General features: G+C 42.6%; 1 protein-coding gene across 1 annotated transcript; it reads left to right on the top strand.

Moving 5' to 3' along the window:
- The first annotated feature begins 6416 nt into the window (after positions 1–6416).
- On the top strand, positions 6417–13846 carry tent2 (terminal nucleotidyltransferase 2). Its single transcript, XM_067228305.1, has 16 exons — positions 6417–6887; positions 7134–7397; positions 7505–7636; positions 7743–7850; positions 8001–8157; positions 8269–8383; positions 8605–8696; positions 9214–9274; positions 9454–9520; positions 10769–10845; positions 11141–11269; positions 11363–11406; positions 11518–11654; positions 12817–12908; positions 12992–13071; positions 13150–13846. The coding sequence occupies exons 1-16, from the start codon at positions 6781–6783 to the stop codon at positions 13222–13224; spliced, it is 1737 nt and encodes a 578-aa protein (XP_067084406.1). The 5' UTR covers positions 6417–6780; the 3' UTR covers positions 13225–13846.
- Positions 13847–15560: the final 1714 nt, after the last annotated feature.

The following is a 15560-nucleotide window of genomic DNA, read 5'->3' as shown; positions in this document are numbered from 1 at the left end:
CTGAATGCATCACTGGCACTGTGCACGAGTGAATATAACAACAGGATTTATGAAGGAGGCATGTATTAAAGTTATGCATTGTGCTTATTAAAGTTATGAAACTTAGAAGTGTGCTCAGGCTTAAACATTGGGTCTCACACTGGGTGTGGGAAGCAGGCTGTTCTTTGTGTCTCTATCTCTTCATTTTCAGAAACAACCTTGAAACCGGGTGGAGACGGCACCCGAGCAGGTGGGACGCGCGTAGGCAAGAACAACTCCCTGACGCACGAGAGAACAAGCTGAACCCTTTTTTTGATACTTGTGTTTCAATTGCACTGTATAAATATATGCTGGGGAGGGACAGATAGCCAGTTGGACTTCGTGAACCAACCCAAACTCTGTTGCGGGTAGGGAAACGTAGACAACTCCAGAGCTCTGTACTTGTTGATTTCCAACTGCTGCATTAAAGCTGATATTATCGGACCTCTGCGACTCCAGACCACTCTTTCTAGAACACAGATTTGTGTCATTGAATACTATCATTACATATTGGAATAGACACATAGATAAATGAATCCTTCAGTACCTAGAGCTACCAAGACTAGGGACAGCAAAAATACTCGTCCGGCGGTGTACTGTAGCCACATTTCTTGCAGCAACTGAATGGTGAGATTCTCACATCCGAGGTTGGCTTGTTTTAGCCGTTACCTCACTTTGCAACCGGCTAACTTAGTTTACATTTACTAGTCTAGCCAGCCAGACACATTTTAACTATACAGAAGAACCCCACCGAAATAAATTTACTGCAAACGATTTGTTTTAATGGTTGACTTTTTATTTGCACCTGGCTGCTTTTTGACTGTTTACAGGAGCTTTAAGTACTAATATAGCTAACGTCTTCTAAATGGCTGTGTTTGTAAAGGCGCCAAAAGTGGATGGTGATACAAATAGAAAAGGCAGTCTACAGTACATTAAACAAAAAACGTTTCTAACAACGTTATGTTTTCTCCGTGTTTGTATAATTCCATTTTAATAGTTGTAGGTGCTTACCTCTATGTTTGCTCTTGTTCAGGTAATGCTAGCTAGGCGTTAGTTAACGTTAAGTAGGCTATTTTAGATTTAGAGCTAACTGTAAGGAAACAGTGCAGAGCTGCCAACTCTCACGGTTTCGCCGTGTGACACACGCATTTCAAACATTTCTCACGCTCTCACGCCACACATTGTATATCTCACGCTGAAAAGGCAACGCCAAACAAGTAGCCAAGCTAACGTTGTAAACAGTAACGGACGAGGCGCAGGTTAACGTAGTGAAGCATCAAACAGCAGTGTAAACTCGCCTGGGGGGGGGGGGGGGGGGGGAGTGAAGCTCGCGAAAGCTCGCCTATGTCATCATAAAATTTATGATGACATAAAAGAAGTATTAGACAATACCTACTTACATTTCTAGTTGTTTCGGATGCCTCATTGGTGTCCTCCACAAAATTGAACGGGCAATATTTAAACTCGACCGCCAATTTTCAAAACTACTCTGTACTCTGCACTGTACAAATCCCATTTGGCTTATGTACCGTATTTCTTCAATTAAATGCCGCCCTCAAATAAACGGCGCCCTAGAATAAACAACTCACAAAAAATTTACATTATGTAGGCCTAATAAGCGCCACCCTTGATTAAACACGCTATGCCAGGCAAATGTACTTTCAACAATGCTTGGCTACACATGCCACAATTTTCATTGTGGATATCTAACGCTCAAAATGTAAATTTTGTGGAAAAGAGTTTGACGTTTCCAATATGGGTGAGGATGCGCTAACTAGCCATATGAAAGGCAAAAAAACACCTAAAGCCGCGTCTCGACCGAGACAAACCACTCATCCCCAGCTACTTCAACCCAGGACCAGCCACTGTTCCCATTACGAATTATACTACAAATCCTATCAAGCAAACATCCATATTGGCCACTGTAAATAGGAATGAAGTCCTAGCTGCCGAGGTGTTGTGGACTTTGAAGGTAGTGAACTCTCATTGGGTGTGCTCAAGCCTTCGGCGAGAGCACAACCTTTGTTCTCTCACATATATATTATTATTATTATTATTTTTATTTCTTTTTGCCCCCCTAAAACTCAGTAAATACTTGGCCTACATAGACAACGTAGGTGTCAAAAGTTTCGTCTTGGTAGCGATTGAGTTGCTTCTATTGGAATTTACGTTCCGTTGCATGGTTTAAGCGTAAGTTAAGTTTTTGTGGCGAAAAGTGAAGCTAACGGTGGCTAATTTGCTAGCCACAGTCACTGACGTTACTAACGTCACTGCGTCACTAACGTCACGAAAACACGCGTGACTACCTTTGCCAGAACATTCGTTTCACATCTGTTAACTTGGGGGATAGCTAGGCTAACTATAGCTTTACTGCAAGGCAGCTGCAGAAACGCCACAAGAAAAGAGGCCAGGGTGATAACTATTTACTCATTTTACTTTGTGATATGACACACAATTGTGATGTGTAATGTACAATATAAGATGATATTATTAAGGAAGTACATCTACTTTCGGAAACAGTAGTCTACTATTTCACTGAAGTATTAGCATCATTACATTAGCCTGTGTTTCCCGGGCAACACATACTACAGTGGTCTATGATGTAGCGTTATCTGTTTTCAATCGTTAAAATAAACATTCCTCACATATACATTTTCGTTGTAGGATTTATTCTGACATTAGAAAACGATTTGTTGGTGAAATTACCATTACCTGTGGTTTCAAACCAGTGTAGCTCACTGCAACGCTGTAGCTTACGCGAGACACACTACAAAAACATCTAGCTACAGTACACAGCTGTTTAGGAAGTCAAACGGCGACAGAAAATGTTCGGCACTCCCCTTACTTAAATCAAAAGTCTATCTAACTACTAACCTGAACTTCATTGCCACAGCCTAAACGTTGTCAATCTGTTCATGAAAATAATTAATTTCAGCCTAAACCGTACAACGGAACGTTAAATCCAATTCAACCAACGCAATCGCTACCAAGACGAACACAGCAGTAGCCTAGTACTGTACCGTAGTAGTACAATTTACCGGGGCAGCTTCTCAACACAGGGTTATATCGCATTTTGCGTTGTTACTGACAATGATCGCTACCAGTGAGCTTTTTATGAATGAGCAATTTTCCACTAAATAAATGTCAAGCTTATTTACGTTTTGGGGGGCATATTTTCAGTTAGCAGATGGTACCGTTTGAATTGCGATTCCATCTTCTACTGCCGGGTAACGTCTTAGAATAATCTTCAAAGGGGTTGTTTATTCATGAATGAATGCAATATGAGTAGGCTAAATGCCTGAAAATATCATGAGAAGAGAAAAACTTAAAATGACGTTTAAATCATAGAGATTAGGTCAATTTTTACACCGGTCTGCAATAATGTCACGAAAACACGCGTGACTACCTTTGGCAGAACATTCGTTTGGCATCTGTTAACTTGGGGGATAGCTAGGCTAACTATAGCTTTACTGCAAGGCAGCTGCAGAAACGCCACAAGCAAAGAGGCCAGGGTGATAAATATTTACTCATTTTTTTACTTTGTGATATGACACACAATTGTGATGTGTAATGTACAATATAAGCTGATATTATTAAGGAAGTACATCTACTTTCGGAAACAGTAGTCTACTATTTCACTGACATATTAGCATCATGACATTAGCCTGTGTTGCCCGGGCAACACATACTACAGTGGTCTATGATGTATCTGTTTTCAATCGTTAAAACAAACATTCCTCACATATACATTTTCGTTGTAGGATTTATTCTGACATTAGTAAACGATTTGTTGCTGAAATTACCATTACCTGTGGTTTCAAACCAGTGTAGCTCACTGCAACGCTGTAGCCTACTGTACCCGAGACACTAGTGTGAGTAGCTAACAACAACTCCTCAGCTGTTTAAGTCAAACGGCAACAGAACATGTTCGGCACTCCCCTTACTCAAAAGTCTTTCAGTAGGGAAACTATCTGACTACTAACCTGAACTTCATTGCCACAGCCTAAACTTTGTCAATCTGTTCATGAAAATAATTAATTTCAGCCTAAACCGTACAACTGAACGTTTAATCGAATTCAACCAACGCAATCGCTATCAAGACTAACACAGCAGTAGTCTAGTACTGTACTGTAGTAGTAGAATTTACCGGGGCAGCTTCTCCACACAGGGCTATATCGCATTTTGAGTTGTTACTGACAATGATCGCTACCAGTGAGCTTTTTATGAATGAGCTATTTTCCACTAAATAAATGTCAAGCTTATTTACGTTTTTGGGGGCATATTTTCAGTTAGCAGATGGTACTGTTTGAATCGCGATTCTATCTTCTGCCGGTAAAGTCGTAGAATAATCTTCAAAGGGGGTTCTTTGTTAATGAATGAATGCAATATGAGTAGGCTAAATGCCTGAAAATATCACGAGAAGGGACAACTTAAAAGGACGTTTAAGTCATAGAGATTAGGTCCATTTGTACACCGGTCTGCCAAATGTATTCGTTTTGATTCAGCCTGTCAGCTGCCTCTTGCAGGGGAAATGAGAAGACATCATATTTCATTCTACACTTCACTCGTATTTTGAGTTGTAAATGAGCAGCAAAAAAAAGATGCTTTTAAATCTATGTAATCTTTATAAATAATAAGTAGGCCCGATGCATTTTTATATAAAATATACAGACCCCTGTGCAACCGACGCAAGCAAGCACACCCTACAATTTCCCCAGAAATTGTACCCTCTCTAGTTATTCATACAAGTCATGCGAAGATACATCGGTCATATTTCCCAATATGTTCCCAGACAGCCAAATACCATCAATTTTGTTATTGTTATTTTGTTATTTATTATATATATTTGTTATTTGTTATATATTCTGTTATTTTGCCCAAAGACCAAAAAAAAATGAACCAGTAAAAGTAATTGTATACCTTTTTATACTAAACATAACTGTGACCATATCTGTACTATACAAATACAGTATTTTACAATTGCTATGACAAATTTTTCAATACTTTTAACAATTTTCCTAAACTCTTGACACAGTTAGCACAACATCCGTCTGTGTAGGCTATACAATTAACACATTTCTTGTTGCTTTGACACAAAATGCATACAGTAAACACAAATTTAAAATGCTTGAACTTCTTTTACACACAAGCTCAACCAAGACCAAAACAATTGCTTTCACATTGTATGTCAGAACAGATAACATAATTAGAAACCTAACTTATTGGGTAAAGTGAACAGCTGTTCATATTGTGAATTGAAACACAAATATATCCCCTGTATTCTATTCCATTGCTACTGAGAAACAGCTGGTTGAAGTTATGCAAACAAATCACATATGATTCCCAACTAGGGAACACTCAAGTGTTGAGGTTCTTTCAATCGCATGACGATATGGTATATAACCATATTGGGCTGATCTTGTGTGGAAAAAGAACAATATAGAGCAACACGAAGAAAGTAAGAATAATGCCTGCACGAGGGAGAGGAAGACAAGTACCAGGACAAGGGAGAGGAGTGGGACATGGGCAAGGGAGAGAGGAGTTATAATGCGTGGTGGCGCTCAAAGAAAGGCCAGAGCTAGGGTGACTGATGAAATACTGTAAATGGCAGCTATATTGCATATTTCTTGCAGTAATGTCCTTTTGCAAATTAAACCTTTACTGCAGCAATTATGTTTCTGTCTTTTTTTTCAATACAGTAACCGTACATTCTATAAAGCTACTCTGAGATGGGTCATTCAATTTCTGCAGCAAAAGAAACAAATTGCATGCATTTACTAAACTCAACAAAACAAAAATGTAGAGAGGCTTCAAAAGAAACTGCATTGCAAAACACAATCTATGATCCATATACTGTGAGACCTGACACAAAAGAATGCAGTTTCTGTAATTCCATCTGATGTTAGTGTTTTTATGACATTGTGCTATGATTGACTAAATGTTCCTGTGGAAAGAGAACATGTGTTAGTGTTTTGGTAGACATGTTGTAATGTTTAGTGTATTTTTGTGTTATGAAAATTAGTGTTGGAGTTAAGTTTACAATGTGTGATTTTGAGCGTGAAATTAACTGTTTTGCAAATTGTTTGTCGTAGATGTGTTGTTGGGTTAAGAGTTTAGGAAACTTGTCCCCCCCCCCCCCCACCACCCCCCTCGTTATTTCACATTTATTTCCCACGTCACCAAGTTTATCCCTCAACACTTTCCCTGGCTGGCACTGATCATGCACAACTAAAATTGTCCTTTGTCTAATCACAATTTATGTAGATATTCCCACAAAAGAGATACATCGTCTGGTACCAATAGCAGCGCCACAGTTTTACGCACTCCGGTGCAGTCAGCAGGTGGCGGTATGCTCCACGTTGTTTGCGACACGGCATTAAACAGAGAAGAAGACACTCAAATACTTCTGAGTTTGTGAGCGAATCGTAAAATTGTTTTTGAGCGATCACCACGTACGGTCTCTGTGTAAGAGTGGTGGGTGAGCTAATGCTGATGCTCAAATCACACGAAGAAAAACTGTCATCCGCTCAAACACGTCAGCAAGCTAGCTACAACTAGTAATGTATATACCTAGCTAGCGACATACGCTAGAACACATTTGCTAGCTGCTGCTATCCTGAAAACACTTTGTTAGTTAGCTTGCTGGGAAGCTAGATTGACAGCAAGCAAGCTTCTTCCACTGAGCATGTCATCTAACGTTATGTTCTCTTAAAATGGCGGTTCTCTTGCAGCTGGAATAGTTACATAGGGTTAGGGTTAGGTATGAACCTCGAGGTCCCATCTGTGCACCGGGCCCTTACTCCTAAGCGAAGGAACACAACAGGCAGCCGGTCCCCGCCTCTCCAGGAGCACAAACTACAGGAATCTATGTAAGGCTTTGGCATATGACGTTACATTATCCTTAGGAACTGATCACTTCACAGTATTTACTGTTTGTTGTTCATGTTAACTTATTTCGTGGCTCTTAGGTGTGTGGGTAAAGGTGTGTTGACCTGGATTCCTGTGAATAACACAGCTGGTGATCCCACACTATGAGCTGTTTGTTGTTTATGTTGACTTTCTTCTTTCTTTCTTGGGTGAATGGGTGTGTCACACTGGATTCCTATGATTAACAGCAGGAAACATTGCCACAATCTGCACTCCAAGACCAGACCTTCAGATTTGACCCGTAAACGGAGGAGAGCTGAGAGGAGGGCACAACATTTAAAACTGCCTGACCCACAACAGAGTCTCATCAAAGCGCAAAAAAAAGTTGCTCGCCGGAAACAGGTTAAAGCACAAAGGCGGGCGATAGCTAAGAGGAAAGCTAAGAAAAGGACTAAAGCACAACAAGCTGAAGCGGAGTTACAGGAAGTTCAACTCTTTCAAAACATCATAAAGTAAGAATCCAATCTATATCTATAGGAGGGAAACTAGCCTGCTAAATCACACTGGGATTGGTTGGCAGGCTGTTGTTGATGTGTGTGGATGTGTGGGTGTGTGGTAGATCAGACGTGTTTGATATGAACCGTGGCTTCCCATCGGTGCCCCAGAACAACTCCCTGAGGCATGAGAACGGAGGACTGAGGCAAAGACATGCCCAGCTAGCCCAACTCTGTCTGCAACACAACAACACCAAGTAAGGCGTCATACACTTCCTGATACAGATTGTAGGGCATAAATGGTAAATAACATTATAGTGTATCCTGAAGTTTTCTTTCTTAACTCTGTGTGTGTGTGTGTAGCCCCTTCAACCCCCCCCCAGTGATACCTCCATATGTGTGGAGCCCCCGCCCACCCTACATCCCCCCTGGTCCCCCTACAGCAGACAAGGCCAACGGACGCAGCCGCAAGTAAGCTGTTTCTCTACATTCTCTCTTGATCAGCCTCTATGTCTCTCTTTCTGTTTCTCTTTCTTACTCGCTCCCTCTTGCATTCTCTACCTCTCCCCCTCCACACCAAACCTCCTCACTTGTGCTTTCTGTTTTGTTTTTTTGTGTTAGGCGAACCAATGATGACCAGGGCTCCTTTGACCTGAAGAGGCAACGCCTGAGTCCCCCTCCCCAGCCGTCTCCAGGGGCCTTGTCCCTCTCCAGCCCCCAGAGCTCGTCCTCCCTGTGGGGGGCCAGTCCAACTCTTCATCCCTTCTCCACCGACAAGGTGCCATTGCTCAACTGCAAGTCCCACTGTCCACATGTGCACCGTTCTAAATCGGCCAGTGTGTTTATATGTGTGTTCATGCCGGTGAATGTACTTGTGTGTTGCCCTCAGTTGAGCGGTCAGATATTGGAGGTCTTTGAGGCGTGCGGTCAGAAGTCCTCCGACCTGGAGAGGAAGGAGCTTTGCAGAACGCAGCTACAGAAGGAGATACAGAGACTGTTCCCATGTAGGTACACACACACCTGTCTTACCTCTGTTCTGTCCATGTGACTAATCATCACTCACATTTCCCACTTTCTCCTATCTTCCTGTCTTCTCCCCTCCTCCTCCTTTCTCCTCCACCTCTCTCCTCCTTGCTTCCCCTCCTCCTCCCCTCTCCTTCTCTTCTCTCCTCCTCCTCTCCTCCTCTCCCTCCCTCCTCTCCTCCTCCCCTCTCCCTCCTCTCAGTGGCTCGTCTCTTCCTGGCAGGGTCCTCTCTGAATGGGTTCGGCAGCTCCAGTAGTGATGCCGACCTCTGCATGGTCCTGCCCCGTGTCTCAGTAAGCACGACACACACACATGTTCATACATATGCAATGCTTTATTGATTCTGCTAGCCAACAATCCGATGAGCTTACCTCAAAACATTTGTTACAATAGGAGTGAATATGAGTGTTGAACTTAGTTTTCTTGGGTTCTACTGCTCGGAAAACTGGTAGATTGCTTCTGCATCGTTAGGGGCTTTAAAGGCAGGGTCGGTAATTTTGTTGAGACATACTTTCTGTTGCAACATATTTCCTGAAGTAAACTTCACATCCTGATAGCAACCAATAAATTGAAAGGTTTGACCAGTATAAGGAATTCAATCCGGTATCTGTTGTCATCGCAGGACTGTAATAAACACAACCAATCAATTTGTTTGGATCTAACTTAATGATTGCGGCTGGCAGGAACTTAATGATCGAACGGATGTTTCCTGTTTGGTCTTTGCACCGATACAAATTGATGGACTGTTAAAACTCTCACTATAAAGACCCTAACCCCCTCCTCTCCCCCTCCCCTCTGTCTGTCTCTCAGGGCGAGTGGAACGAAGCTGTCCGTGTTCTTGGTCAGATCAACAAGTTGTTCAGACAGCTGTGTGAGTCACACCCGGCTACCATACTACCTTGTGTTTAATGCAGTCTGTATTTCCCGTGGCATGTATTCAACCTAGTCCCATCAGCTGCAACCTGCTTAGCGTTCACTAGGGGGAGCAAAGCATTTCAAACCCATCATCGCAGTGAAACCTGACTGTGTTTACATGGGTGTGTTCTACAGCGTACCTGAGGAACATTCAGCTGATCAAAGCCAAAGTTCCCATCCTGAAAGCCAGAGACACCGTGAGGTAGGACAGTGGAGACTCTTCCACTAAGCTGGGGATGGAGTAAAACTTTCTGATCACTGCACACTTGACCTGTCTTTGCTTTTTAAAGATCCTGTAAAGTGGAATTGAAAATGAGTTTTAAGTTCACCATACCACAGAAGAATGTGTTATTAACTACACATCCAAATTCGCATGAAAAAAAACACAGACGTATGTTAAATTAGGCTTTGAAATCATGAGAAAATAAGCACTCTTCTCTGCTTGTGACTGGGGGGGCGTGTCGCCTGAAGGAGCTGAAGCTCCGCCCCTCGCTGCCTACCTACGACCCAGATAATGGACGCTACGTCACGCCGAACAAAACAGTATAGAATTAGAATTTATTTGTTCAATGAGTGAACATACAGATGCATATAAATGAAATGTTCCCCTGAGCTGTAACACAGGAGTAAAAATGGACACCAGAGACAGCAGACAGTGAGCTCTCCAACTACTTCTAGCACATTAGCTACCATAATTCTACACCGAGTAGCCTAATATCAAGTTAGCGGTTTGCACTAACTCATAGCAGAGATACCTCTGGAAACGTTATCTAGTATAATTATAACAAGCACACAGAACTGAGTGATGAACTGCTGGCGGCGGTGGATGGTCCAGGTGCGACCGGAGGAGGAACGGCCGGGAGGGCGATGCTCGGTACGGCTCCGCGCTGCAAGAGAAACCATGTGTCTCTGAACCCTGTCTGTCTCTGGTCCATGTTAAAATGATCCGCCGTGATATGGTCACTGCAGAGGCGGCTGTTGGAGTTTATCCGAAGCTTTCCATTAGCGTGGCTCTTCACAAAATCAATCCACCTATTTTTCTTTTCCTCATCAATAGGGAAATTAAATAGCGTTGCAGCGCAGCTGAAGTTCTTGCATCCAGGGAGATGCAGTTGCGGGTGGAGGGAGACATCCTGAAGCTAGCTAGCTAGCTGATGTAGGCTACAATAACAGTACAGCAGGAGGAGCCATTCAGTGATCTGACGTAGATGGGTCAAAATGACGTAGATAGGTAATTTTTTGGCTCCGCCCATTAAAACCTGATCTGAAAACGGAAGAGAAACTGTTCTACGGTCTAACTCCACATTTCAGTGCGAAAAAGTTTTTGCGCTTTGCACATGCTTTCAGGAATTCATTTCACACGTATATAATGTATTGAAAAGCAAATCATGGAATTTGCTTTACAGGATCTTTAAGAGAAGTTCTCTTTTCTCCCTCTGTCTCTCTCTAGCGGGGTAGAGTTTGATCTGAATATCAACAACACAGTGGGGATCAGGAATACCTTTCTGCTCAGGAGTTATGCCTATGGTAAGAGAGACTGTATCGTACCTCTCCCAACCCCTCCACACTTCAATCCCCACACCCTCCCTTTACTCCCTCTCTTACTCACCCTACTCTCCTCCCTTACCCTCTCCTCCCTCACCCCTCCTCTCCTCCATCACCCTCTCCTCCCTCACCCTCTCCTCCCTCACCCCTCCTCCCTCTCCTCCCTCACCCCCTCCTCTCCTCCTTCACTCCCTCAATCCTCCACTCCTGACATGTCTCCCCCTTCCTCGCCCTCCCCCTCCTTATCCTGTGTGTGTGTGTGTGTGTCTCCCCCTAGCGGAGCCCAGGGTGAGGCCCATCATCATGGTGGTGAAGAAGTGGGCTCAGCACTACGGGATCAACGACGCCAGCAAGGGAACTCTCAGCAGCTATACACTGGTGCTGATGGTGTTGCACTACCTGCAGAGTGAGTACACACACACACACACTGTGGCACTACGAAGGTGTTGCATTACTATTTTGTCATCATCCCTTTGCGTGTGTGTGTGTGTGTTGCCAGCTCTGAAGAACCCAGTGGTCCCTTCCCTCCAGCAGCAGTTCCCTGTAAGCAGCAACTCCACACCACCATCGATCGTATGACGACCGTAATATAAAAACCACAAACAATCCAATATCATTTTTTTGGGGTTTAGTTGTTGTTGTTGTCGTTATCAGGAGTGCTTCAGCGTAACCATGGACATCCACATGGTTCCAGATGGGCCCAGACACATCCCAGCCTTCAGCTCCACCAACACGCTGTCACTGGGAGAGCTGCTGCTCGGCTTCCTCAAGTACTACACCTGCAGCTTCAGGTGAGCACTCACGCATACACGCCTAGATACACGTACGCACATACATGCACACAAATACACACCTACATACGTATGTACATACAAACAGACGCATATACACCTACATACACTTGCATACAGTGCCAGTCCAAAGTTTGGAAACACCTAGTCTTTAACACCTTTTATTGTTTTTCAGAGACAAAGTCAAATTTATTTCTAAAGCACATATGAAAAACAACTTATGTCGACCAAAGTGCTGTACAGTAAAAACGTATAACAAACTAGACATATTTATAGGACAAAAATTCCTACCCAATTGCAGACTCAAATGCTAAAGAAAAAAGATAGGTCTTAAGGTGGGATTTAAAAACGTTGCTACTAGTAGAGGACCTAATATATAAAGGTATGCTGTTCCACAACTTTGGAGCAGCAACAGAAAAGGCACAATCTCCTTTAAACTTCATACGTGCCCGTGACACATGCATGTTCCTATTGTTTAGATGGAACAAACTAGGTCATTTTATGTTACAAAGATTTACTTGTACCAAAATGTACAGATATTGGTATGAAAAGCTTAATCTTTCGTCAAACTGTCACCTTAGCCAATATTTGGAGGACATGCTAACTCATTATAAACATGTAGGTTAATGCCCTATAGACTGTGATTGAGTGACTGATTAAGTGATTGAATTGCAAACAAAACTGTGAAAAACAGGTGGTGCATATGTCTCTCAACAATGGTGAAAGGTTAAGTACCATACGGTAAGGTGTTTCCAAGCTTTTGACAGGCACTGTACACACACACTCACACACACTGTCTCTCCTGCTCAGCTTTCTCTAGTACTACACCTGCGGCTTCAGGTACACACACACACACACTCGCGTATGCATACTCATACAATGCATACACACACACACTCATTCTGTCTCTCTCACTCAGAGGGACACACACACACACAGAGTACATGTAGATACAAACAGACTTTCCCTGCCTTAGCCCCCCCCCCCCCCCCCCCTCCTCCCCAGTCGTCTCTCTGGTGTTGTGTTACTGAGAGGCAGAAGCAGCTGCTCTGACCTCATGACTTTGGCAGCCCCCTCTCCTTCCTCTCCATCTTCCTCCTTTTCTTCTCCTTTCCACGCAGACAGTGTGTGTGTGTGTGTGTGTGTGTGTGTGTGTTATTAGGTGGGACCAGAAGGTGATCTCAATTAGGGAGGCTAAGGCTATACCAAGAACCAGCAGCTCTGAGTGGAAGAACAAATTTATTTGTGTAGAAGGTAACCCATTGAGTTATTGTGATATTTCCATTACAGCGTAGTGGCTTTGTTAATGAAGGTGCATGTCATGGGTGTGTTTTCAGAGCCGTTCGAACAGAAAAACACAGCCAGGGCTGTCTACGAGAAATCCAAGTTTGACGCCATTAAAACTCGTTTTACTGAGGTACGTCTTGTCTGACCTGTGTTCTTCCAGTGTTGAGGTTGTTTTGAATGTTAAGCTTGTCTGTGTGTCTTCCTGTAGTCGTGGCGGGCCCTGCAGCAGAGTAAGGACCTCAACTCTATACTGCCTGTCAGACTGGTGACCATGGGGAGGTAGGAACCCTGAGGAGACACTGAACAGGATCTGATCTGGAACCAGAACCTGGGAGGAACTGACTACTTGTATCATGTAACCAGGGTAATAAGGTCAATGACTGACCCTGGTCCTAGCCTGGGACTGGGTCTGGAGTGAGAATGGACTGATGTAGAAAGAAAACCAGTTTCCTCCTCCTTCAGAGGCTGCATAGTCCAGTTTGAGGTCTTCACAGTTCCTGTGTCGTTTCAGAGGACCTCAGCTATTACAGTGATGGTACCTTCTCTGCTGCATCTGCTTGTTCTTGTTCTCTTTCAGACAGGGAGTCGTTTCTGTTCTTACATGTTATGTTTCTTAAAAATACTAGTTTGGCTTCATGAGGAAAAATGTTTTTTGGTCTGGGTCTGGGTCTGGGTTCTGGTCCATAATCCATGGAACAGCCAGTCATGTGCTGCTTTATCACAGAATCAGAACTTGACCCTTTGATTAATGAAACTTATGTTGTTCCCCTTTAGCTTTTGTACATTTTGTACCATAAACTCTTTTAAAATCTTTATTTAAGGGATTGCATTTCTGAAGCTGTATGATTGTGTGTGTGTATTTTTGTGCCATTCTTTGCAGCATAGTAAAAATCAAAGCAAGTGTTAAACTGTCTTGTTGCTTCTTTACTACACATTACAGATGAAGCGGTAGCTTTACCGATGCTCAAACAAGGGTTCCAATACACGGTTATTACAGTTGTTACAGTAAAGTGGCTATGTTGAGTGAGGAACTTTACCCCAGAACTCACTGCGTCTCCACCGCAGAAACCAGGAATCAAATTAAGTCCCAGGAATCAAATAAAGCTACTCTGAGGGTAGTACTATAGACCTATCATTAAAACTGTTTAAAGATGGCGTCCGGTTTGTGGAATGTGCTCAGTGGCGCATTGAGGCTCGAAAAACCGAGATACTGTGGGCGCCATGTTGAACTTTCGAGTCATCCAGTCTTGCCGCGCTCTGGGCTCATCATAGATCTGTGATGTGGAGATTGAACAAGTAAAGGTCGTGTTTGATACATTTCTGCAACTTCCACAGATATCAGATTTATTAGATTTTACTGCTAAACCTTTAGCTTTATTGGTTGCTATCAGTATAGGTTTATTATCAGTTTATATTAGCAAATATGACAAAAGGTGCGTTTCAACATTACCAACCCTACCTTTAACCACCTATTGTTTCCATCCATTACTTGCCCTTAGAAGTCAAAACCTTTAAAGCTGATTTAAGAGGTATATTCAAATAAGCTTATCTCCAAATATTTTTGTAATTTGAAAGCTTACAATCTGCACTTTCATGATCTGTAAGCATTTTTAAATGACCGTGAACTACAGTGCTGTGAGAAAGTCTTAGGCACAAATAATAATAAATTGTAAAAAAAAATAAGTAAAGCAAAACTGGTTTTAAGACATTTTGAAATGAAAATAAAAATCTAACATTTTCTCAACCTTGCACTTTTATAATGTAGCATCAGTACATAAATCAAATAATTAATATGTCAGATAACATTTGTTTAAAAAGAATCTTGTGACTTTTGCACAGTACTGTATATGCGTACCAATGCATGTGAAAACATTATAGAATACAAAAATCTCTGGCATTTTATGCAAGATGAAAATGTTTTCACACTGAAATATATATTATATTTTCAAATTTAATAACATTGTTATACACGGTGCACACTAATTTGCTCAATCCCCAGGGGGAAAGTTCCTGTGGTGGAAACATGGCTCGGGAGCTCCTAGTTCCTTGAAAAGTATATCAAAAGTACATGGAACTTACGGTGGAAACGTGGCTTTGGTCTTCATTTTAAACATAATACATCACAAAAAGGTTTATGCATTGGTTGAGTTAGTGTCCAAACAAATCAGAACTAGCCACAAAAAACATTTGTATTTTATTTGTTTATATCTCTACCTATAGAGGATATTGTGGTATCCCACAGATCACAGACCAGAACACAGGCCTGTTTGTGTGTGTGTCTGTCTGTCTGTCTTTTCAGACCTCTCTTGTACATTTGCTTTGATTTTGATGCCCAATTACACAAGGTTTATGACTCCTGCATACTGTTAGCATAAGAAGAGGGTTTTCTGTGTGTGTACTGTGACCATCTGCATTGGGGTTTGGTGTCAGATCATGGCCTATATTTATCCCAGCCTGGCAGATTCCTGTGTTAAAGGTCCACAGCCACACGCCAAGCCACTGAGACAGTGAGAGTGGGAGCCCAGCCACTTGATACACACACCTACTAACCACGGCTTTTAGGGTGTAGATGTTGATCTACTGGGTGTTTTCCCTGAGCCTCGTGGGACTGTAAGGACT

This window comes from Osmerus mordax, chromosome 24 (genome assembly GCF_038355195.1).
Source record: "Osmerus mordax isolate fOsmMor3 chromosome 24, fOsmMor3.pri, whole genome shotgun sequence".
Lineage (NCBI taxonomy): Eukaryota > Metazoa > Chordata > Actinopteri > Osmeriformes > Osmeridae > Osmerus > Osmerus mordax.
This window is presented reverse-complemented; position numbering and strand designations above follow the sequence as displayed.